This window comes from Falco biarmicus, chromosome 1 (genome assembly GCF_023638135.1).
Source record: "Falco biarmicus isolate bFalBia1 chromosome 1, bFalBia1.pri, whole genome shotgun sequence".
NCBI classification, from domain to species: domain Eukaryota; kingdom Metazoa; phylum Chordata; class Aves; order Falconiformes; family Falconidae; genus Falco; species Falco biarmicus.
Window position 1 is genome coordinate 86946668 of NC_079288.1, and position 23838 is coordinate 86970505.

The following is a 23838-nucleotide window of genomic DNA, read 5'->3' on the forward strand; positions in this document are numbered from 1 at the left end:
TGCCATTTAACAACAGTCTAAGATGCAGATGGAAAGGGCAAGAAAAATTCTTTTGAGAAGCTAAAAGTCACAGTCTCCTAAATACGGAAGAATTCCTAAATAACGAAAAATGCAGTCCATCCTTCCATATGACTGAAGGATGATTATGGACACCTTTTTTCCAATGGAGTTATAAGCAATAAAATTAACAAGTTGCAGAAAAGCTGAGTTTAGTACATATGTAAAACGAATTCACAGAATACCACACTTCAGCACAGAACATCAGCTGCTTCAGAGTGATGGGAAAGTTCAAAAATGCCTTGGAAATAGGAAGGGAACAGAAAATCCCTTATTCTATGCAACAGTTCAAATGGTTTCAAACATTTACCCTTGCAAGACCACTAGGAGACGCTTGTTCTTTTTAACATAAGCAGACTGACGGACGCTGTGGTTTTGCTGAGCCTCCAGGACACTGGAGAGGTAACGCTGGAAATGGGTCGCGCTGAAACATTCAGGACTATCCATAGTTTGCCGATAAACTATCCACCTAAATAAAAGAAAACAAGGAAAGTTAATGTTCTATGACATAATATTTCTGTTTTCTTTTTATTTTGAACCAACAAACCAAAAATAAATTTGACAAGCCCCAGGATTCCACATGTCTCATAGCACACAGGAAAGAGAAATTTACTTTGCTTTCTATCATTTCCAGCATAAGTGCATTCTTTACATTACTGTCAAAAGGGTCTTGGTTTTTTGGTTTTTTTGTTTTTTTTTTTGGGGGGGGGGTGTTGTTTTTTTTAAATAAAATTATGTTCAACAGCTTCTTCAAAGCTGCACATCATATGAGTAGTTCTGATCTTTGTTAGTGATGCAGTAAACAAAAGTTATGTGAATCCAAATCAAAAGACTCTGGGCAAAAAAATATTTCACTGCAAAAATAGAAAGCAATGAAGATGTTTGCAGGAAAACATGATGAAATTATTACAGAATATTCAAAAGTCACCTTACATGTTCGTCCTAAAAACAGAATGACAAAACTCTTCTGAATCAACTTGCTAATATCAAGACACTGAGTTAAAAGTAATACAAAAAAGCAGTGCAGAATGTTACTAAAATTAAATAGTAAGGTGTTTGGCTTTAAGATTTAAAAGGACAAGAACTTCTTTTTATTTTCCAGAAGCTGTATCAATACACCAAATGGCAAATTCCTACAGTAGACTTATCTTACTGCCATACAACAGATGTCCTGAATATATCTCCTCCTATTGTAGAACAGAAACCAGGTCTGATTTAAAGCAATGCTATAGCAAGGAGTGTTAGCGCAGTCCTTTTTCCAAGAAAAATGCATTTTAGACTCACCACCTCAAGTCAACAAATGGAAGCTCTTCACCCATTTCCTTCAGGTTGTGATGACTTCTATACATGCTTAAGACAGGATTCATTTGGCCTTTCTAAGATTACTCTTAACTGTTTACAGCATCAGTGATACTTGCAGACATACATAATACATCTACAATGTGGTATTTTCAATATGACATATCAACAAAGAAATGTTCCATACTATTTTCTTGTCTAAATGTCTAAAATTTCAGAGCAAATCTACCTGGCATAACACAGTGAGATGAGATACCTGTATATAGTAGAAGTAATATACCCTACCCTACTGTGTGCTATGTAGAACTAGTTAAGGTGCCTCATAATATTTACCAAACCTATTCCTGTGAACACATCTGTTCACAAATTAGAATCTTGGCTATAAAAAAAAAAATAAGTGAAACATTGATAGTTTCATTTTCATCATGCTGAGAAGTTCTTTGGTGATTAGTATGACCATCACTTTAGACTATGAAACCAGAAACGTACAAACCTTCCATGCTCCTTGTTAAAAGTCACAAGAAAAGCACACAGATCACTGGAACGACATCCTGGAAGACCAGTTATAATGGTGATAACCACCTAAAATACAGGGAACAGATAAGAAGGGGCATAGCTCCAAGACTAGGAATGAGCTACAACAACTGCACACATATAAGGCTTCTATCTCGATAAAATCTTAAGCCTATACACTAAATCTTAAGTGACACTAACCACAGAAATAGCAAGATAGCATAGAACTGTAACTGTGTTTATGCAATTACTCAGATACACATCCTCTTAGAAAAACACATTTTCTCTTGGTTTTCATACCTTAAATACTGTGAAAGGATAATTAACAAGTACAGCAAACAGTATTACCAAAACCTTCACATTAAAATCTATTCTGCAGTGTATGTATTAATGCAAATGTCAGACAAAATCCTGCAAGAGACAGCAAATAGATTATGCTTCCTATGATGAAGAGGGTACACTCAAATACATAGAACAGTATTAGAGCAAAATGCTTCAAAAAGTAATGGTGTATGTCAAACAGTTTTGTCAAACAAAGAGCAACGCTACGTTTCTGATACTGAACCAGCTATGCTACACACAAAATCTATTCCAGCAAAGCTGCATTTCAAATACAATTGGTAAGAGAACGTACAACAGCTCCAACGTAACAGCTTTTCTGCATAAAGCACCTGTTTTTCATTATGCATATTTCTTGTGGTATTTAGGCAGGGATCATAGCAGAGAAACACTGAAAAGCAGTCAGAGCATATCTCCAAAGTGTGTGTGTATATTTATGTATTTCTACACTATTTACTGGAGTTTGCTACAGAAGCAAGCAAATGAACTCTGGAAGAAACACAACAAACTCCCCTCTGTGCTGAACTTGACTGAAGAAATTATGTCACCCTGGTAACCGGTCACCTCACTGCATATCATCCTGCCACTAATAGCCAAATTACCTCTCCAACTTCCTAAGTACATGACATTTGAAGACAGCCACCTGAAGACTATTCGTATCCTATCCTCAAAATCATTTTTGGATGTTCACAGAAAATGAGTATTCATGATAATAGATAGAGAAGTAACTCAGAAAAATCAGAGGTACTAAGTTTGCATGTTTTATAGAATTTGATATAAGCATTATAAAAAGATTTGTCACTTTCTCTTTCAAACACATTAAGATTACACACATTAAAAGGGTTTATTTAATAATTGTTAGTATGGTCTCTGAACTAGATTGCAGGAAATAAGTCTGCCACCATATTGCAATATTCAAAGAGAAAGACTTTCTGCTGCTTTGACTTTCTTGCTTACAGCTGATTTCAAACGCTGGAAAGTTACAAGGAAATATTTTCTCTGAAAATGCTATTTAAAGCACTCCTTAAGTTTGACAATTGTTACTGCCCCTATAGAGAACTGGGTGTTCTACAGATAATATCAGCAAATGTTAAATATCATGTGCTGCCTCTATGCTATTTAAAGGACTTTTATGTTCCAGAGAACAATTCAGCTAAATTATTCAGCAATTCATAAAAACAAGCTACTGCTTTAGGGCTAACTCTCCCTGGACATTAGTGAAAACTGTTCACTTGAAGATCTATGCCTCATTTTCTGCTTCTATTTTAGCAGGCTGAAGGGCCATTAGTACTTCCAAAAGATTGTTCAAATGAAAAAAAAAAAAATTAAGTAATGTAATCAGGAAAACAGGGCAGAGCAATTTATTCTAAGAAACAGACTTGAAGCAAGTTCAGTGTGAACTGATGGGTCCAGAGAAGGAGGCAGAGAGCATGGCTAGATATACATCAGTACTTTACTTCGTTACTTGAAACAGAACTGGTGACAGAATATTTGCTACATATTCTATACCAGGGATAGGAAGTATTGTTGGGTTGCTTCCTTACCTTATCATTTTCTGCTTTGCTATCAGGAATGATTTCTGACTGTTGCAATAAAATAGGAAGATGCGCTCTCATTATTGGCTTGTGACTGACACTGCTGACTGTAAAATGTTGCAAAAACCTTTCAAAAATAAAAGTTTCATTTTGTTACAATCAACATGAAAAGATTTCACTCACTTATACAGCTGGGAAATTACTAAAATAAAATTGTTAAAAGTTCAAACAAAGGTTTCCTAAAAAGGAAACAATTCATCTCAGAATAAAAATATCTAGTGTAAAGACAGTTACTTCCTATGCATTACATATACCAAAATATATTTGTATTATTTCTGACAAAACTGATCCCATGAAAACAAAAATAATTTTTCACCTCTCCAATTCTGGAAGGGCAGCAGATATTTTCAGCTCCCTGCTTCCGTCCTTTCCAGAAGGAAAAGACAAGGCATTAAATAGCTTCTGAACACTGGAATGCCTAAAACAAGCAAATTAATTGGTTAGTTACAGGAGAAATCCAGAAATTTATCTTCTTTAAACCAGATGGCTACACATTAATCACATATTAACATACAAAAAAATAAAGCAAATGTTGCACTAGGAATACAACAAATCCTTTTTGAATCATTATCAAAGTCTTCAGTGAGTGATGGCATTTTTCTGATTGTAGCGCACAGTTCATGTATAATTGCACTGGAGTATGTGGCATGAACTTACAGTCTCTTTTGTTCCACAGACAGGAATTCTTCCTGGACAACCCTTAAATATAATCCTGAGTTTGTCTGGCTTTGCCACGAAGAGAAAACCTGGAACAAACCAGACCTATGCATAAACATCATTATTCTGCAAAATTTGTTTTGAATTTGTTTAGGAATTGGTTTTGTTCACCTAAAAAATTACATGCATTTTAACTTGCCGCTAAATATTTCACAATACTGGTTTTGCTGCAAGAATTCAAATTACGGAAGAAGTATCCACAGATTGGATTTTGTAAGCTTATTTTTGGCTAGACTGGAGCTGCTTTATGAAGTAACTTTTCTGAAATGCTCTAGTTTTCCCCCCATCTTCATAGCTGGGGAAAAAAACATAGGAAAAAAATTAACCATCAAATTAACAGTACCATTCACGTGTATCTTTTAGTCATAGCATGCTTCACTGATAAAAGCACTAGGTATTTACAGTCTAACTGCTGTACAGCAGGAACTGAGCTAATATAAGTCTCCTTTAAGTTGTATTGTAATTTTCACGAAGTAAGATTGCAGCAATCGTTTCTAGAAATTTAAGAAAAACTCCTGTTTCTTTGCAAAAGAAAAGGGAGCCCTTCATTTCTCTAGGGAACAGTATTTTGGCTCGCATCCTATTGCTTTAGCCAAGTCACATTAATATGAATGGCACCCTGAACCTAGAAATCAGATTCAGATGAATCACCCAGTCATTTAAGTGTTCAGTATTTCCCTTCTTTTAATAAGAAAAGGCAACAGTCATTGTCATTTTTCACAATAATTTGCTGCAAGACAAAACAACTAGGGGGGAATGACTGCTTTCCATTAACAAACTGACATCCTAAACACAAGGGTACAGAGATAAAAAAACATCAAAATAAAATAAACTTTTGATATTAACAAGGACAATATTGCTCGTGTACAAGGATCCACACAACCAAACAAATAACCACTTCCAAACACGCATAAGAAACCAAGGAAAACGCCTACAAGAAATTGAAAGGACCGGTCAACAGAAAATTGTATTCTTTATCTCTAGCCCTTTGACTTCTAAAGTGAAAACACTTAGGTCAGACTTCGACAGAACTCAACAGAAAAAAATCGGTCTCTTTTGTATAACTTAGTAAACATTTTTTTAAAAAAAAGATCTGTTATGGTATTAGAGAACATGAAGAAAACCAGAGAAATCAACACATTCCAAAGCCTAAGCAAATTTTCCTCCCCTACCAATTAGACTGGGGATGTGAAAGGTACCATCTTGTCTTCGTAGGATCTGCAAACCAGATTCCAGTTCTGTGGGCTCAGAATCTGGCAACCATCTCAATTACAAGGAATTTAATACACTCAGGTCTGGATGAACAGGTAATTGGCATTCCCTACTTCAAGGAGGCTTGGAATAATTAAAGCATTGGTCCAGTAAGCGAGGTATCATGCCATATAATTGCAGAAGAGCAATTAGCACCTGCATTTTAGCAAATCTTTCTAACTACAGGTGTGTAGAGGGACTACTATGTCTGTGCGACTACAATGACATGCAGACTTTTAGAAAAAAAACTTCGAGGAAATCAGTAAATACCTGAAGGGTAAATATTAACAAAATACAATAATATGTTTCCATGCTTACACAATCAGGTACACTTGATCTTATGAATGTGAATCATTCATTCATGAGATAACATCTTCAAGACAGAAGATAGGTTTCTCCTACTCGAACTTGCGCAAAGCAACTGGTATGGTGACAGATGTGAAACCGTTAAACTGCAGAAACGGAAACTCAGGATAGAACTGTTTGGCAAAAAGCTAACTCAAAGGAGGACCAAAATAAATAGCACCAAAAAAACCCAACAGAAGGCTGGGGACGTTCACCAGCAGAGCTGCTTAGCGAACGTCCCGTGACAGCCTTCACAAAGAACCTGGCATAGACCGAAGTGGATTCACAGCATTTTGGGGAACTACGTTGGGTGACAGCCTACACAGCACTGAGATGCTTCATAGAAAAATAGATCTAACCATAAGAATGGAATAAACAAAGAAATATAGAAGGTAGATAAGTACAAAAGCAAGAATGAGCACACAAATATTTCTAGAATCACCTGGAACTATCAGTGGGTAGCAAAAGAGAAAGGACCTGAAAGTGTTTCTCAAAAAACATACACCATCAGTTAATTCAAGGCAGCAATGAAACATACAGGTAAATCAGGGGTACTTCTGAACGTTTTCAGAAGAGTGAACTACTATTGCCTCTGTACAAGAAACAGATACACACATTATGGATATCAACAGCCAAAAAACAGATCAAAAGAAAAGTATTACAATGATCAGAGGAAAAGAGAACTTTTTACAAGCATAGATTAAAATGTATGGGTTGTGACTTTATTGGGCCAAATAAGCCAAAAAGAATAGGTCCAAAATTTCTGAATACCTCAAGGATGTCTGCTGGTAGAGCAAAAGAAAAACCACAGATATAAAAGTAGACCTAATAAAATAGGCTGAAAGTTCAAAACCAAACAAAATATTCCCAACCACTCACATAGTGGAACAGTGGGAGGAATCTAAACAGTTAAGATAAAAGGAGGAGAAATTTTATGGTATTAAACATAAATACTACCAGTGGGGACTACTCACTGAGCTAGGTGGTCTTTTCCAGTCCAGTGTTATGATCACATACTAAAACCCTTGTGAAGTCCTAAAATCTCCAGGCTCATTTCCTCAAAAGCACTATTGTTATAAAGTTTTGTTTATTAAAAGCCTCTGAATTACAATGCATGAAGCCAATCTACTTGAAGAATAATAAAATGCCATATGGAATACTTAAAGACTTTAAAAAAACTCCCCTAAGGATCACGATCCAAATGTGTCTAACCACAAAAAAACACAATAGAACCTCTGCCACTACATACAATTGCTGTAGCCAATTATACACCAGTGCTACATTTAAAATGCAACTACTAGAAAACAAGCTTTTAGAGCACTCACTGGCTTGAGAAGACAAAATGAAAGCACATGGTGAGCATTAAATTTAACGAGCAACACAAGCAGTAGAAATCCATACATAAATTAAAGTTTCTCACACATGCAAGTTCCTAAGATCAGGAGCAATAGTGCTCCTGGGAAGGAATGGAAAGGTCTACATGGCAAGGCAGTCCACAACAGTCTCAAGTCTACAAGGCAGATGCTATAGGTCACAACGATTCAGAGTTTCAGGTTGGAAAAGAGCTTCTGGAGGTCTCCAGACCCACCTCCTGCTCAAAGCAGGACTACTGCTGGCAGTACAAATCAACTCATCCATGACTTTCTCCAGCCAAGTTTTCAAAATCCTCAAAGGTGGAGGTTCAGTGTCTGGGCGATCTGTTCTAGTCACTGCACCGACCTCTCACTAACATTCAGTCTGAATCTTCAAAGCTGTAGTCTATGGTTACTGCCCCTTGTTATCTGAAACAGTCCTTCCTACTTTAACATCCTGATTTTTTATATAAAAGATAAGCTGCCTCAAAATCTCATCAGCCATTTCTCTCAATATCCTCCATGAACCCCATCCAGCTTCATAGAGGAGGTTTTCAATATATTTCCTAAATTGATGCTCCCTCAGTATTAACTGCCCCTTCTCCTTTCTAAACTGTGCTTGTTCACCAAGATACAGGAAAAGGTTTAGCTTGTGAAGACAGATACAAGACAGACCTTGAACTTTAACCCTTCCTGTATTTACTTATCAGATGACAAGCTATAGTGGCTCACCTAAGGTGAGAAATAAAACCCTTCTCCTTTCCAAATTTAATTAGTTAAGACAGACATCAACAAATTCACCCTTGCCTCTCATCTGAAACACAAAGAATAACTGTGTGGTTTTTCCCCCACCCAAACCAATCTTTTTTACTTTACCTGTGAATAAAAAGCTTTATAAATCTTTGTTTTGGGGAAAAGTGCAATCATCAAAAAGTTGTCTCGGGTATGGAACTCAATTGGTAAATGAGCAAGCAAGGAACATTTGACGTCTACAAAGAGAGCAGCAACAATACTGGTTGAATCCTAGAAAAGGAAGAAACAGGACAAATCATAATGAACAGTTACTTGAAAGTGAAAAAAACGCTTAATACATTAAATAGAAAAGATCAGAGGAGAACTACTACAGTCACAGCTAGGCATGCATGAAGATCTGAACATTCATTAGCTTGCACAGCACAGGTATGGAGCAAAAGGATCAACCGCAGCCACTTACAATACTCCATTTCCACTACGCAGCTATTGGAAATATCATAAGCTCCAAAGAAAGCACCCAAGATCGTTCTAAGCACCTAAGCTTTGTCTGGTCTTGAAAAGAGAAATTTGCATTTTAATATCTACTCTTTTCCCTCCACCAAAAACTAGACCTTCAGCCCTTTCCTCTGCTAATGCTTCACAACAAAGGCATCTTCATCTATACCCACACATCTCCTGTGACAGATACCTTGGAAGAATGAATTAAATGTCAGCTAAAAATATTAGAAGGATGACATGATGCTATTGCAAATTTTTATTTTATTTTATTTTTTTTTACCATGCTCTTCAGCTTCTGACCTGAAAAGAACCCTGCTGCAATGACATACAACTATCAGGCATGCAATTTAAAGTGTAGATCACGTGCATGTTGGAAATGTCCTGCTTCTCTCAGATTCTTTAATGAGCACAAGTTCTGCTAAATCTCTTGCTTCTTCATCTCAGTTAGGTCTTCACTAACACGAAGCTGAAGCCCTCAAGATCCATCTCCCTCAGAAGCACTGAACTCAGGTTGTTCAATTTTCATTCTAATAAAACAACACTGAGCCTTTGTCTTCTGGATTGTAAAACAGGCATTAATCATAGAATTGTTCAAGGTTGGAAAAGACCTTCAAGATCAGCCAGTCCAACCATTAACCCAGCACTGCCAAGGCCACCACTGAACCATGTCCCCAAGCACCACAGCTACATGGTTTTTGAACACCCCCAGGGATGATGACACCCCCGTCCCCGGGCAGCCTGTGCCAGCGCCTGCCAGCCCTCTTGGTGCAGAATGTTCCCTCACACCCAATCTCACCCTCCCCTGGCGCAACGTGAGGCCGTTTGCTCTCGTCCTGTCGCTGGTTCCTGGGGAGCAGAGACCGACCCCCCTGGCTACAGCCTCCTGCCAGGCCGTTGCAGAGCCACCGGGTCCCCCCCAGCCCCCTTCTCTCCAGGCTGACCCCCCCGCCCCCCCCAGGCTGGTGCCCCAGCCCCTGCCGGGCTCTGGACACGCTCCAGCCCCTCTGTGCCTTTTACAACTTCACAGGATGCTGAAGTGTTTTATGCTTAAGCTTTGACTTGTAACTTTTCACAGCTATTTTCACAAGTATTAGAAAAACAGTACAATTTAGTAGCATGAAACACCCATGGAAAATGAGGATTCCATTACTTTGGGTTCAAATCAGAAACCGAGTGGCATCCATCTCCCTTTCAAAGGGAGAAGTGGGCAAAGAACTCTGCTTACCAAGTTTTAAGAAGAAAAAGCTCAGATCAAAAAGAATCTCTACTCTTTGTTGACTGAGGCATTAATTATAAAAGTAATCAACTCAAAGTCATTGAGGTTACTGAAGAACATAAAAGTATGTTCTAAGTAAAAACAATTTCTCTTAAAAGAAAATAGGCTTTTGGAATGTGGTACACAAATCCTGGATTCTGCAGGATAGCTCACAAATTTTACGAGAAGTGCCTTAGAAGGTCAACTCATACATGCTACAATCTGTCTAACAGAATGTGCTGCTCCTTCTGGAAAATGTTTAGGGTTCCACAAATTGAAAAAAGCTGAAAAGCAGCAGCAATCCCCACAGACATTAGGTTACAAGAATCCAGGTCAAAGTTGTACAAGATGTTAATGTTGTGAAATTTCAATATTACTTGGTAATATTTGTTCACTTGATTAATGGCCAAAATGAATGCTGGATTCAGGTACTTCAAGCTGAAACACTTGGTCTGAACTAAGGTCTTAAATCCAAGCACACAGCACCTTAAGCTCTATACAGTAAAGATACCTTGACAGTTGATTGAGTCACTGAACAGCTACAGAAGAAAAAGAAATAAACCTGGGAGTTCAGAGCCTGGGTGGCAGTGTAGCCTGTGGGGTTTTCTTTTACTCCCAGGATGGCTGGTACTAAGCTAGAATAGTGCTACCTTACGAGACGGGAGATTTATGTTTGACTCTGCTAAGATCGGGACGGCTTCCGCTTTAGACCTTCATGGTACAGTTTTGTGAGGAATCTACCCTGTCCTCCACAAACTTGATTTATGTGAGCCTCAAGGACTTCAGGAGCTCAGGTAGCAGCAGGTGTCCAGCTTCTCAGAACAGAGAAGCCTGCAGCATGTGTTGGAGGAAGAAGTGCAGACATTTTCAAGTTAGAGAGAGAAACATCCAGCAGGCATGGTGATAGAGCTGCTAAGGAAGCGTACTTTGCATCACTTAGTCTTTGTATCTTTTATTTTAATCCTAGCATTAAATTATCCTTTCTTTTCCATCAATATGGTTCCAATAACTTCCAGACAAAGCATACTGAACTACCCTTCTTCTGTCACTTGTCAACATTTTAAGCTCTCCACCCTTCTATTATGCCAAGTCAGTTGAACAATAAAATGCTCTCTGTCAAGGTTTAGCTTTACACAAAAATCTGGCATCAGTTCAAGAATGATAGCCAGGTCCCATAAACAGCTAGTTTTATGAAAGTGAGTGTCTTGAATTAAACAATAGAAGGAAGGTCAGTGTTAAAATAGCTTCTTACACTACCAAGGGGCAATCAATATGATACACAAGAAAAGGCAGCTAAGGTAAGATTCTCTTCACCATTGTGCTTTCATCTCAATTGAATCACACACTTATATTGTATTTCACTGGTTTCCTCCATTATATCATGAAATCATAGCAACACAATGCTTTCTGGAGGTCACTAAACAAATGTGTAATACTGTACCTAGAGAAAATAGAAACTAAAGGAAACAGATTTTTATTTTTTTCCCAGTGCCTAGGAAACAATAACCAACCAAAATAATCTCTTTTCCATTGTGAAAAAGTGATAGTTAATGCAGCATATCTGCCTTGAAGAGGGGAGAAAAAAAACCACAGGTGATTTACCAACATTAACCTAACTCTCAATTCCCACTAAGCCAGAAGACCAAACTTTTAGTGTGGCATGTTGGCCAAGTGAAGTGATGCAAGTTGATCACAGGAATGGCATTGTGTCTTTTACCGTAATTACATGCAACGTGCCTGTCCTTCTCACTTCTCAGCTTGGGAAACATGAACCAGTCATTCACTTCACCCTGTCAGTTACACAACACTCCACAACAGTAGACAGACACTGCTCATGACCTCTCCAGAGGTTAAGTAGTACACTACCATGAAAATTTGACTGAAGGTTAAATATATTTTGAATAGAAAGCAGCATTTCACCCTCAATAGGGCTTCACAATACCTTGAACTTTTCTCTGTCCATCACTTAAGACTGCTAGATGTTTTATGAATGCTATGTTCTAGATTTTTCTTTTAATGAAAAGCAGTTTTCCACACTACTAAGACCACACTGACCACTCAGTCTAATACAAAATTCTCTCCTCCTTACAGTTTAACTAATCAGTAATTGGTTAACCTAACCTATACCAGAAGTGTAGAGAATTGCATGAGTTATTACTTTTATGCACACACTTGTAAAGTTGCAACAGAAATTGAAACTTTGTACTAGTACACTACATAAGTACTGTTAAAAATTGATAAAAACTTTATGACAATAGGAACAGACAAAACACTCACCCCATCATATAGGGAAATAGAACTCATATGGTTCTTCGAAATGGAAATGCTGCCATGGTGAGGATCAGAAAAGAGAATGCCATCTGAAAAGAAGTACAATTTGCCTAGAATTTGAAAGAAAAAAATGTGTCAGTATTTCAGCATCATGTGACAAATGCCTCTTCTTTCTGAGGAAGAAATCTATATTTTTGCTGAATATTGGTATATTTAACTTGCAGTAATTTGAGTAAAGATTTGGAATAGTATCTCGACAGCATTCAGAGCACAACCATTTGATCTTTACTGGATCTCACTATCAAGGGCAGGAATCATGACTATGATTGCATTTGATTTAATCTTATCCCTTGAAGCCCACTTATAAATATTCTGTGGCGTGGGCGTTTTTGTTTTTTTGGTTTTTTTTTAAGCCAAATAAATTTCCATGCTGTTGAACTGCAAACTTCCAGAAGTGTAAAACTGACAAAACAAGAACTTAAGAAATACTTAGATCCAAACCAACTGAAAGTTCAAACATTGTAACAAGTTGGTCAGATTGTCAGCAAAGCATCAGTATACCAACACATCCCATGCAGACAGTAAAAAATACAGATAAAAAATACAGGATGACAGTCTTGCTTCCACTTCCTGACCAAGACAAAATTTAAACCAGAAAAGCCCTTCACCTGCAGACTTGCATTTTCTTTTGTGTCTAGAGACAACTGTTACTAGGCTAGCAATTTCTCTGGAAGCTAACAATCTAGTGTCAGCCAAGAGAGACTTAGCATTCATCCTAACTCCATTTTTCTTGTCATCTTACAGACACGTTGGTTCTTAACAAACCTGCATGACCAGGGAAAGCAGCTGGAAAATGAGGAACAGCAAAGCTAGATGATATGATGGATGAAAACAAAATTCCACCAAAGCATTAGAAACTGACCTCAGCAAAAAGCTGATTTCCAACAGTCATAACAAAGCCATGAAAAAATTACTAAGCAGGGGCTGCCAGCTGGACCTCTGCTACCAGCACTGGATCATGCATTAAAAGCAGGATCACATCCCATACAGGGAAGCATGTGAGTCAGCAAAAGGAGAAGGTTAAATATTTTCTTTAAAGAAAAACAAAACAAAATAAACAAACAAATAAAAACCCACCAAAAAAAAAGAGACACAAAAGAAAAAAGCCATCATTACTCAGAGTTGTGTTTTAAAAAAAGCAAAGCCAAGCAGCAATGTAACTAAAACATTAATTTAAACATGACTGCACATCTAGCTCAACCTACCAAACAATGCTTGGACAAAATAATAAAGAACCTAAGACATTTTCCTCTTGAAACAGCAACTTAGAACAATATCTTCAAAATTGTTCAGTATTAAGTCTTCATTTTACTAAAAGAGCTTGAAACAAAATCAAATCACCATACTAGATATGCAATTTCAACAGTTACCTAAAATTATATATAGGCTAAGTGTGAACATAACTGGTTTAGACTGAAGCTTTACTTAACAGAGAAATTGCACTGGAGAGACAGCTACTATTAAACTGGGAAACACTACAATCACAAAATCAAGGTCCAAATTCAGAGCAAGTAGAACAGCTACAAAGCCATACATAATTACACAGATGCAGAGGTTTACATGTACAAGATGTTCATTGCTGATGCTTCCAGAGCTCACAAAATCCAAGCCACAGCACAGGTGGGTGCCTTCTTTTGAATGGTTGAGGAAGAAAAATGCAAAATGTAACACCTGAAGAACATTCTGTCAAATCTCACAGAGTATCACACTTCAGAGAATGTATCAACAGAGGAAGAAAGGAAGTCAGAGATTTTAAGTTTTTTGTAACAGAAAAGCAAGCCAAAAAGAATATTATCTAATCCAAACTGCAACAGCTTCCTTTAACATGGAAGTCAGTGAATTATATCAAGAACAACCTGATATATTACTTTTAAATTTTCCACAAGTTATTAATCACAAGAGTTTAGTTGTCAAGATTGACTGACTCAGTTAAGTTCATCCTACATCAACCTGTAACACAGCAGGTGTATTAATTAGCGTACAGAGGAAAAGCTTTAGCAGCCTGAACTTTTCTGATGCATTTTAATCACAAATGTATACCTTACTACATTAAGACATAAGTGATGAGAGCTGAATGCCTATCTCACAGCACCTTTTGCACCTAATCGTGCCAGACTACATAGCTGCAACCTCAGTAGAGCCCAAATTAGAGCACAGCAAACTGTCTTGCAGTGTACATGAAACAGAATGAGATCAAGTTCCTTTTCAATTGAAAGCTAAGAAAATGTCTTGCTTGTTGAAGTGTTATGTAATAGTCCTTATATCACCTACTTATAACTCTTCATCCCAAGAGTTATCAAAACGTTTAACTTCACAAGTCTCCCCAAATGATGGGAAAAGTAGATTGCTCCACTGGGGTGTACACAGCCAGTTTTCACAAAGCCGAAATAAAATAAATTTTTTAAAATCACCATTCTCTAGTTATTTACTGAGTGAACATGGGCCCACAGCACCGTATTGCAAAATAGCTAAATCTGTTATTCTGCACTAACCTTCTTTCAAGTCTGTTCAACTAGAGCAAAAGCAAATTCGGCTATGTGAAAGTTGCTGTTTAGCTTCCTTGTACATCTTTATTTATCCTCAACACTACATTGCATAACTACAAAAACAATAAAGCTAAAGATTTTCCTCTAAAGACTGTCAGCTTATACTAAGCACTCAGATGTCCAATATTAGTTATCTTCTGTTGTACATCAGTACTGTGACAACAGTACCTTCTCTTTACCATGGAATATAGAAATGCTATGCTTTAAGAAGTATCTGCTGGTTCAAGGCTACGCAAGGCACGTTAATGCAAGGCCGTGGAGCAAGGGAAACCCCTTCCGACAGTCCTCCCAAATTGTCTGTAGTCACATTACTGGGATATTCATGTGACTTAGATTCCTGAAGGACAAGGTACCAAGGTACCAAAAGAGGAGGCACAATCTAAGACTGTTGCTAGTAATCTTGCGTCAGAAAGCAGTAACTTGACTGAACCTGAAAAGGACCAAGATCCAGCCTCTTTCTGTAATACGGTGAGCATCTATGCTAACAAGCATTGAAGTTTGAGTGAAAATGACAATGGCAAAAAACTGGAACAGCTCCAGGAGGATGTTCAGGAGTGAAGAACACAAGGCTGTAAATAAATTCAGAGGCAGATCATTCCAATCCCCTTCTACACCACAGGCAGCATATCGCACTGCCCGAAAGGTATGTATGTGCCTTTGCTTCTTGAGCTGGGAGCCCATGGCATCCTGTCACTACTGTAACGCCCAATCTTTCCAACCTAATATTCATATAGACACAGAAAAGGCAGAACACATATGGCACGTCATCTATTAAGGACAGAAGCAGCGAGTTTGTGCATGCTTTTGAATGTTAACTATGGGAAAAAAAGCCATCTCCCAGGTCTACAAAGCCTCATTGTCAATCCTTGTAAGAGTCCCACATCCCTCAAAACCAAGCCTATGGCTCTGAAAGGAATCCTTCTTCTAGGACTCGGAGTTTCAAGCAGAGATTGGGGACAAAAAACAAAGACGTGGAGTTTAACAAGAGAGCTCTAAAGGTAAATGGAAAGAAAGGTTAAAGACAATGGTACAGGTAGGCTTACCAAATGTGTGAATCCCAGAAAATGCACACACCTCTTACATTTAAAAATACCACAACCAACCACCAAAACCACCAGAACAAGAAAAAGTGCAACAACTCTATAAACAATTTTCCAAAAAAAAAAACCCATATCTCACCTTCTGCAGGAGTGGCCTGTGGATTACTAGAATAAATATATGCTCCATCACCTCCAGTGAGTAAAGTGCCCAGAACAGATTTGTCTTCCTAAACAGGAAAAAACAAACAGTAGTACCTCAGAGTGGATCAAGGACTGTAATCCAGGCAAGAATATTTTCTCATGATTGTACCTCAAGAGAAAAGATTTTTTGAAACAGCATCTGTCAGAATTTGTAAAAAATTTTTAAACTGCATTGATACAGAAGAACTAGTGAATGACAGCATATGTCAAGAGTATAATTTTTAAAAGCCCTTACCCCCATTTTGGTTTTGCCAGCAGCTATTCAGTTACAAGTTATTGTCACAACCACAAGGCATAGCTTTTTGTTTTTAGATTGCCAATCTACTGAACTAAAAGTATATTACAGGAAAATAAATTTATTTATAATGAAGATTTCTGGTAACCACAAATTAAACCACAAATGTGAAACTCATGTGGTTTAAGATGTTCCCAGATCCCAAATTCTTTTCTTTTTCATAGTGCTTAAAGTGTTTTCCTTTAGACATTTAGCATGCTAATTAAGTTATAAAGAAAGTTGCATGTAGAGTGGCATTGAGCTTTGGGGGCTTTTTGAAACACATAAGCTCCATGGGTAATACTTAGTGAGACTTCCATGAAATTGTAGCTTTAATAGAACACTTTTTGCTCTCGGGTTTCATAGTTCTTTGAAATAAAGAAAACCTCAAACTTTTACATACAATGTATTTTCTTTTTTTGTAGGTCAAAGATGGAAAGAGACCGGGTAGAACAGGCAAGTCTTTTGTAGCAGAGTAGTAACAAACACCATAAAAGCAAGTTTTGCTAGCAGCTTTTTTTTTAATACTGGTTCTTGAAAGTGTAACTTCTATAGTTTAACAAAAACATTTAATTTTACCTTCAATATATGCTGTGCCTTTTCAGACAGTTTCACATCACTATCTTCAACCTGTAGCCAGGGACAGTTTCCATTTGTATTGTTAGTAGATAAGGCAAGTCTAACATTATATAAAAAGCATTAAAGAAGACTGAAGGTAAACAAGAACCTTAGATATCACAGATAAAGTCTTGAGACCACAGTGTTTCAAAGACAGCTTTGTGCTCTTCAACGCTGTGCTACCATGGGACTGAAACAGTTCCTTGAAACACATTTAAAGGGGATACTCCCCATTAAACTGTTCTATAGACTAAACCAGTATCTTATAGACACAAAGCGGCATATCCTATTTGGTCTTATTTTTTATTACTGTTCAAGTGTTTCAGATTTATGGATTGCCAACGGGCATAATGTTGTCCAATTTCATGATGTTCATTTGAATTACACCTCTAACACAGTGTAGTATGTTAGAAGTCTGGAAAGAGACCTTTCTTTCTTTCTGTTGGGGCAGATGCTGAAGTGATCTGAAGTCCCCCGCAATAAACAGAATTTTCAAAAGTCACACTGTGTACTTGAAAAACACCCAGGCCTTTACACAGATAAAAAAACTGCAGTGGTGAAAACGAAATAATTTAGAACTTGTGTTATGAATAGAACCACCAGCCTTGTTCCACTTACTCATTTTTCATGTCATATCCACATTAAAAAGAATAGTATAGATATATTAATACTCTGTTTCAATGCCCAAGTTGCGTATTTTTTCCTCGTACATCCATGCTTTTATAAAAAGCTTTCATTTGTGAATCTGTATGTATAGAATAAAACTCAAATAATTTTTTGTGTACTAACCAGCCAAGAAGCATATCTTGGGATAGCTGCAGTCAGTACTATGTGGCTCGTTTCTGAATTAATGCTGCCATCTGCAGGGAAAAGCAAATTAGTATCGTATCAGTCATATACTTCAGACTGTTCAGTAAGTTACTTCTACAACCTGACATTTCTTCAGGAAAAACCAAAATTTCCTCATTACTTCAAGGAATTGTTACTGTTTATTGAAGCTTTCACAGCAGACTAGCTCCCAGCCTTCTTGTGCTGTAACTTACATGGAGGTGCTATACAATACCAAAGGAATCTTGCTTTTATTCTGGTCTTAGTACCTGGCTTCTTTCTTTGCTCTCCTCCCCACCAAAAGTTCCAATTCCCAAGGTTAAAAACTCACAGCCTGCCTGGGTACACAAGTTCATAAATACTGTTCAGGCAGCCTCAATAACTATGTTTGTCATATGTAAACAATCTGGAAAATATGCATTTGTCTAAATTACTCTGTAACCTGTACTTTAAATGTCAGTGTTCCAAAATCAAGCCTTCTAAAAACCATATCCTTTTTTTAGTTTTGTTTCATCTCTCCCCAAAATAAGCAACTGAAATGAAAGCATACAATATAAAGTGAGTGTCACAAAAACAATGGAAGATAGCTGTTCAGATTTCCTTGTACAACAGAAAACATTCACTAAGACTGAAGAAAATTTAGGAAGGGTACTACTACACTTGAATTTTTTTACACCTCAGCCCTGCTGTATCACAAGGCAGCCATAACCCCCAAAGTCTTTTCAGGGAGATTAGAGAAACTTAACACAACATATTCATTACTAGCAAGCTAAAATATTTAGGTCTTTTAATTAACCGAAAGGCTTAAAACCATAACGGTAACAGTAACAATTTACATTGGAAGCCCTTTTGCTCTTCCATCACACCAAAGCTAACAGAATGAGAACACTGGTGTTAGAATTTACAAGTTACCTTTTTCTTTTACTTGTATCTGTGATGTTAGAAAGGACTCTGAAAAGACAACAGAACCCAAGCACCCTCTTCCTGTGAGCAAGTCTGGAACATCAAATACCATCATAGACGCCTACAGCAATCAGTTGGGCAGAAAGGATGAGAAAACAAAACTTGAAACATTTCAATTGAAGCAGCAAAATGCATATATTTTAAACCTCCTAGAACCCTGCTTCTATATTGTGGTGGAAAGTGCGAGATCATAACTCTATGTCAATGTTTTATTCCAAATTCCACCGTCTACCTTCATGTTAAATCTTAACCTTACCTCAGTTTCAGCATTTGAAATCTATCCCACCTCTCCCCTTACATTTGTATTCACATAGATAAAAACCCTAGCATGCCCCATAAAAAAAAACCACACACCACACACACACACTAGAGCTCTATTTTCTAATAAAATGTATAATCAGAATACTGAACAGCTTACTTACCGTTTTAATCAAACTCAGGCTATCCTCATTATCTAATGGAGTAATTCTAGAACAATATGATAATTAAATGTAAAGGTTAGATCATTTTGAGTAACTTCAGAGTAGTCAAAAGAGCTATTGTTTTTTAAAATAAATTCTTATTTGTGTAGGCCATTTCAGTCAATTAGACAGCATGGGGATGAAAAAACACAACGTTGTGATATCAACTAAGTTAAAAGCATGGTTTTAAAAGGAAACTCTTAATGGACTCATGCTGCTTCTACTCATTAACAGTTAATAAAATTGGTCTGCCCAGTTGTTTTCGGTTTTTTTAAATATTTAAGATTCCACAGAATTACAGATAGGAAATCCTTAAATGTCTCATACACAAAAACATTTAGTACATCCTGTCTGAAATAATCAAATACAATTATTTCCCAGAAGTTCCAAGATACGAAAAATAAACTTTTTACTGTATTAAAACCAATAAGTAATAACAAGAAGTGTAAGTGACACAAACCTTCCATGATTATTCACAGCCTGAATTTGAAAAGAGATTTTGGACCTGTAGAACAGAAATTGCACTGGTGAAAAATGTCTATTATACTTCTAAATGTAAAAAGTCAGCAATAATAGATTTAAAGCAAAATAACTGCTGAAGTGACTAAAAAAAGCAGGAAAAGAAAAACGGATATTTTTTTTTTAGTTTAAAAGTCTCCAAAATTTCACAACGAATTCAATTCGGCAGTCATGCAAGTTGTTTAAAATTAACATTTGACACATTTTTTTCCCCAAAAGAAGCTAATATGTTGACATAATACATCAATCAATAAGTATTTGAAAATGCATACCGTAATGCAGTTTTAAGTTGTGTTAAATGAAGTGTATCTAACACAGACATCAGCACCTGCTCTGCTACCTCCTTCGCCTGAAAAATAAAAATTGAGAATTAACTGTCTTTTCCCATACTTCCAAATCCCAGCAACTACAAGAGCACCCGTAAGACAGACAAAAGACCATACACTAAACAATAACACACTGATGCACCAGGCTAAAAATTGCTCCTTTCACATATCTGATTTTTCCTTATTATAAGGTTAGGAAAATTCATGAAAGATGGAAAAACAATCATAGATGGGTAAGATTAGATATACTCTGAAATTTCTCTTTTTTTTAAACAGAATTCAGAAAGACTGGTTGGAGGCCACAGTATTAACTTCATTGATGTTATGCAGTTGACTAAAATATTTTTTATTGTTATTATTTTGGTTTGCATGTAGTCTTATATTGCAGGCAATCCAAATCAACAATTACAGTGTACATAATCAGTGCTTCATTTACCTTGGATTCAGTGGAAGTTTTAGCATAGCACTCAATGCCAGCAAGCACAGCCTCTACAACAGCAGTATATATTTGCGACAACAGCATACTGAAGAGAAATACAAACACAACATTTACTAGACAGATAGAATTTTCTTCCTCCTCTGTTTAAAGGAGCAGGTTTTCCTCTCATAACACAACTCCCTCATGTGGAAGGGGTTCTTGTTCAAATAAGCATAGAAATAGCTTTATACTTAACCCTTCAGTTTTAAAAAATTAATTAGAGCAAGTAAATTGCTTGAATTACAGAACGTCTTGGGGAAAAAACTTCTTGGCACAAAGGTATCCCTGCTTTCATCAGTCAAGGGGAAAAAAAAAGTTTTATTGTTGACTTTTGCTGCAGTTGTGTTGAGGATCACATCCTAAATATTCCAACAAGAATAGAATGGCGGCCCCGTGTTCTGCAAGAGCGAAACTGGAAACCAGAGTGAACTAACTACAGAGATTGCTTAACAAGCTCCAGAACAAGTCAAAGTAAGATATTAAAACAAACCAGTCACCACAATCTTTTGAGCACATCCACATCACAGCTTAGACTGGTTCCCTTCTTAAAAGGGAATTGAAAGAATTGTGCAGAAATACACAAAGATTAGGTGAAGCCAGCAGCAACTTACAGCTACTGAAATATTTATAGCTCCCAAACTATTGAAAAAAAGCCCCACAACCACCAAACCCCACCTGTGTCCAACTAAGAAACATGAGCTTCTGTCTTCCAGCTAAACTGGAACAAAAAGATAAGCAGATCGACAAAACAATCTTAATTCCCCAAAAGTTAACTCCTCTCATTACTCCTCTGCAACTGCTAGATGTTGAGGGAGGAAAGAGGGGGAGAAAAGAGGAAGATACAGCATTTAAGCCATATGCAAAGCATTCCTGAAGGATGGAAAAAAAAAATCTGAATCTCCCAAACATGGCTCAACATGGAGGAATCTCAAAATGCAGCAATGCTTGGCTTTGAACTTCATCCCCAATACCAGTAAGAAATTTTAAAATTTAACTTACTACATAGGAAAAAACCCTCAAAAAGTAATTTCATGTACTAACACATGCATTTAACTTATATTTTCAGTACACACTTGCTACAGGAAATACATGTAATTCTTCCTAACTTTGTAACGATTCCTATTGTCACTCAAATTCATATATATATGCAAGAAAACACCTCACAGTGGGCTGTGCTTTTACATTAATACACTATTGTTACCTTACTTTTCTTCCCATTTAAAAATCTTAAGACTAACAATGCAAAAACAGAAAATGGCATTTTCTTAAAAAAACAACAACAACAAAACCCACAAAAAAAACCCCAAAACACAACAAGGATACTTACCCCAAAACCCCAAAACCCCAGGGATACTTAAAGTTATACAGTATATGTACTCCAGGTTGCAGTTCTGCTTCCTAAATACCACCAAATTTGGACTAAATAGTGCTCATGACATATTTTTCCATTTTTTATTTCATTGGAAAATACTGACAAATATAAGGACCTGTTACAGGACTCAACTGCAAACTAATTCCCGAATCATGAGGTCAGGTTTGTTAGAAAAGCTAGTTTTGCTGCTACTGTTGAAACTAGGTTATTTTTCTTGGAAACATCCCTGTATTGGATAAAAGAAATTCTCATAAAAAATACTGCCTCTATCAGCTAACCCCTGCTTCGCTTAGAACTTCTCTAGCCATCTGTTAGAAGTGTATTTAGTAAGAAGTCTTTCAGAAGCAGGACAAGAAATATTCTGTATGCTTGGGTGGAACATATACCTAAGCAAAATTACCTGTCAAAGTTAACATTAGTATAAAAAATTAAAAACATGTTGCTTAGTCTAGTAACCTCACTCTTATGCCTTTGAAAACCATATCACAATTACCAAAAGCCAACAATACTAAGCATGAAAGGACACCACTACCAGCTCCCTTTGACACATCTCTAATATCTTGCTAATATGTCATGCAGGCTTGCAAACTGCTCTGCTGCAGAAGCAGGAACAGGCTCCCAAATCATCCTAACTAGCAAGGAGGACAAAACCTCTGAGGAAAGGTCTGGTTTATCAAGATTGAGAGCAGTACCAAAGCAGATGATCTACCATGTTCTTAAAGCTTGACAAGTATCTACAACATGCATAGAAGTGGACATCAACATAAATAAACAGTCTTATTTTGTGAAGGTCAAAATATGTGGAAGTTTTGTAGCTTATTGGAAAAAAAAAACTAATCAGAAGTTAACTTTTATCTATCCTCTAACAGAGCAAAACTTCTTCGCAAGTTTGAGTGTTCCCTGTTGGCGTTTTCACTAACCATTATAAATCCTACACGTGGTTTAGCTTAATCAAACTAGTGTAAAAATTACTTTCACTTCTGTGAAACATGCTCCCACTCAGTTATAGATCGTTTCCTTCTCAGTGTATATGAAGTGCATTCTAAAGCAATTCCAATAAGTGTTAAGATAAAAGTTTTATTGCAATTTAAGCAAAATTTACTAACATTTCCTTTCATGCTTTGCTATACAGCAGAAGGGACGTCACACGAACAATTCATAGTTTGGCTCACTGAAAACCTCAACGAGCGATTTGCCTTAGAAACCTTGTCACATTCACGTTATTCAATATGAAAATGTAGCTCTGCAAATGCCAACAGCCACTGCTGACTAAAAGCAGTTTTGACATACTGCCACACGGTAGGAAGTGTGAAGAGTTAAGGAAAAATAAAAAGTTGACAGCTTACACTTGTTCAGCTTGCTTGTGCATCTCATTGTCATTTCCTGTATTAAAAACAAAAATTTTAAGCACTTTTCAGAAGTGTTTATGCAGAACTTCTTGGGCATAACATTTCTGCTACATATCTCACATGACATTTATGCAGTATTTTGTATAACTGCCGTTTCTTTGCAGATTTACTAAAGAACAAAGCAGATATTAACTTGTATCAGTACAGCCCGTACATACTACAGCCAAGACTAAAACCTGCATCTCCCAAAAACAGCTGCATTGGGTCAGAACAAAGATGCCACTCACACGGTATCCTGTCTCTCAAAGTGGCCTTTCCTGGATGCCCAGGAAAAACCACAAATAGATCAAACATGCCATAATTCTTTCCACTTTGCAAGCTTCCAACCACCTTTCTTCAAATGCTTTCTGAGCTGGATATGGTTTCAAGATATATAGTAACCCTAAGGAGACTGCCTTTATCCATAGACTCATACAGCCATTTAAAATGGGTAAGAAAATTGTTGTTTAAAAACTTCACATGGCAGGTTTTTGTTAGGGAAGACAGCTATTATAACAC

At 37.0% G+C, this 23838-nt stretch overlaps 1 protein-coding gene across 3 annotated transcripts in view; it reads right to left on the minus strand.

The window, feature by feature from the left end:
- DNAAF9 (dynein axonemal assembly factor 9) overlaps positions 1-23838 on the minus strand; it is a 79231-nt gene that overhangs the window by 21979 nt on the left and 33414 nt on the right. For all 3 annotated transcript variants that reach the window (XM_056344260.1, XM_056344269.1, XM_056344278.1), the window contains 16 exons: positions 23278-23314; positions 20518-20605; positions 20028-20104; positions 19697-19741; positions 19198-19243; positions 18725-18836; positions 17774-17844; positions 16946-16996; positions 16031-16118; positions 12252-12355; positions 8345-8491; positions 4461-4549; positions 4120-4221; positions 3753-3870; positions 1850-1938; positions 368-526 (listed from right to left, as the gene is read on the minus strand). In XM_056344260.1, coding sequence (XP_056200235.1) covers positions 368-526; positions 1850-1938; positions 3753-3870; positions 4120-4221; positions 4461-4549; positions 8345-8491; positions 12252-12355; positions 16031-16118; positions 16946-16996; positions 17774-17844; positions 18725-18836; positions 19198-19243; positions 19697-19741; positions 20028-20104; positions 20518-20605; positions 23278-23314 — 1423 coding nt within the window. The remainder of the gene's footprint in view (positions 1-367; positions 527-1849; positions 1939-3752; positions 3871-4119; positions 4222-4460; positions 4550-8344; positions 8492-12251; positions 12356-16030; positions 16119-16945; positions 16997-17773; positions 17845-18724; positions 18837-19197; positions 19244-19696; positions 19742-20027; positions 20105-20517; positions 20606-23277; positions 23315-23838) is intronic.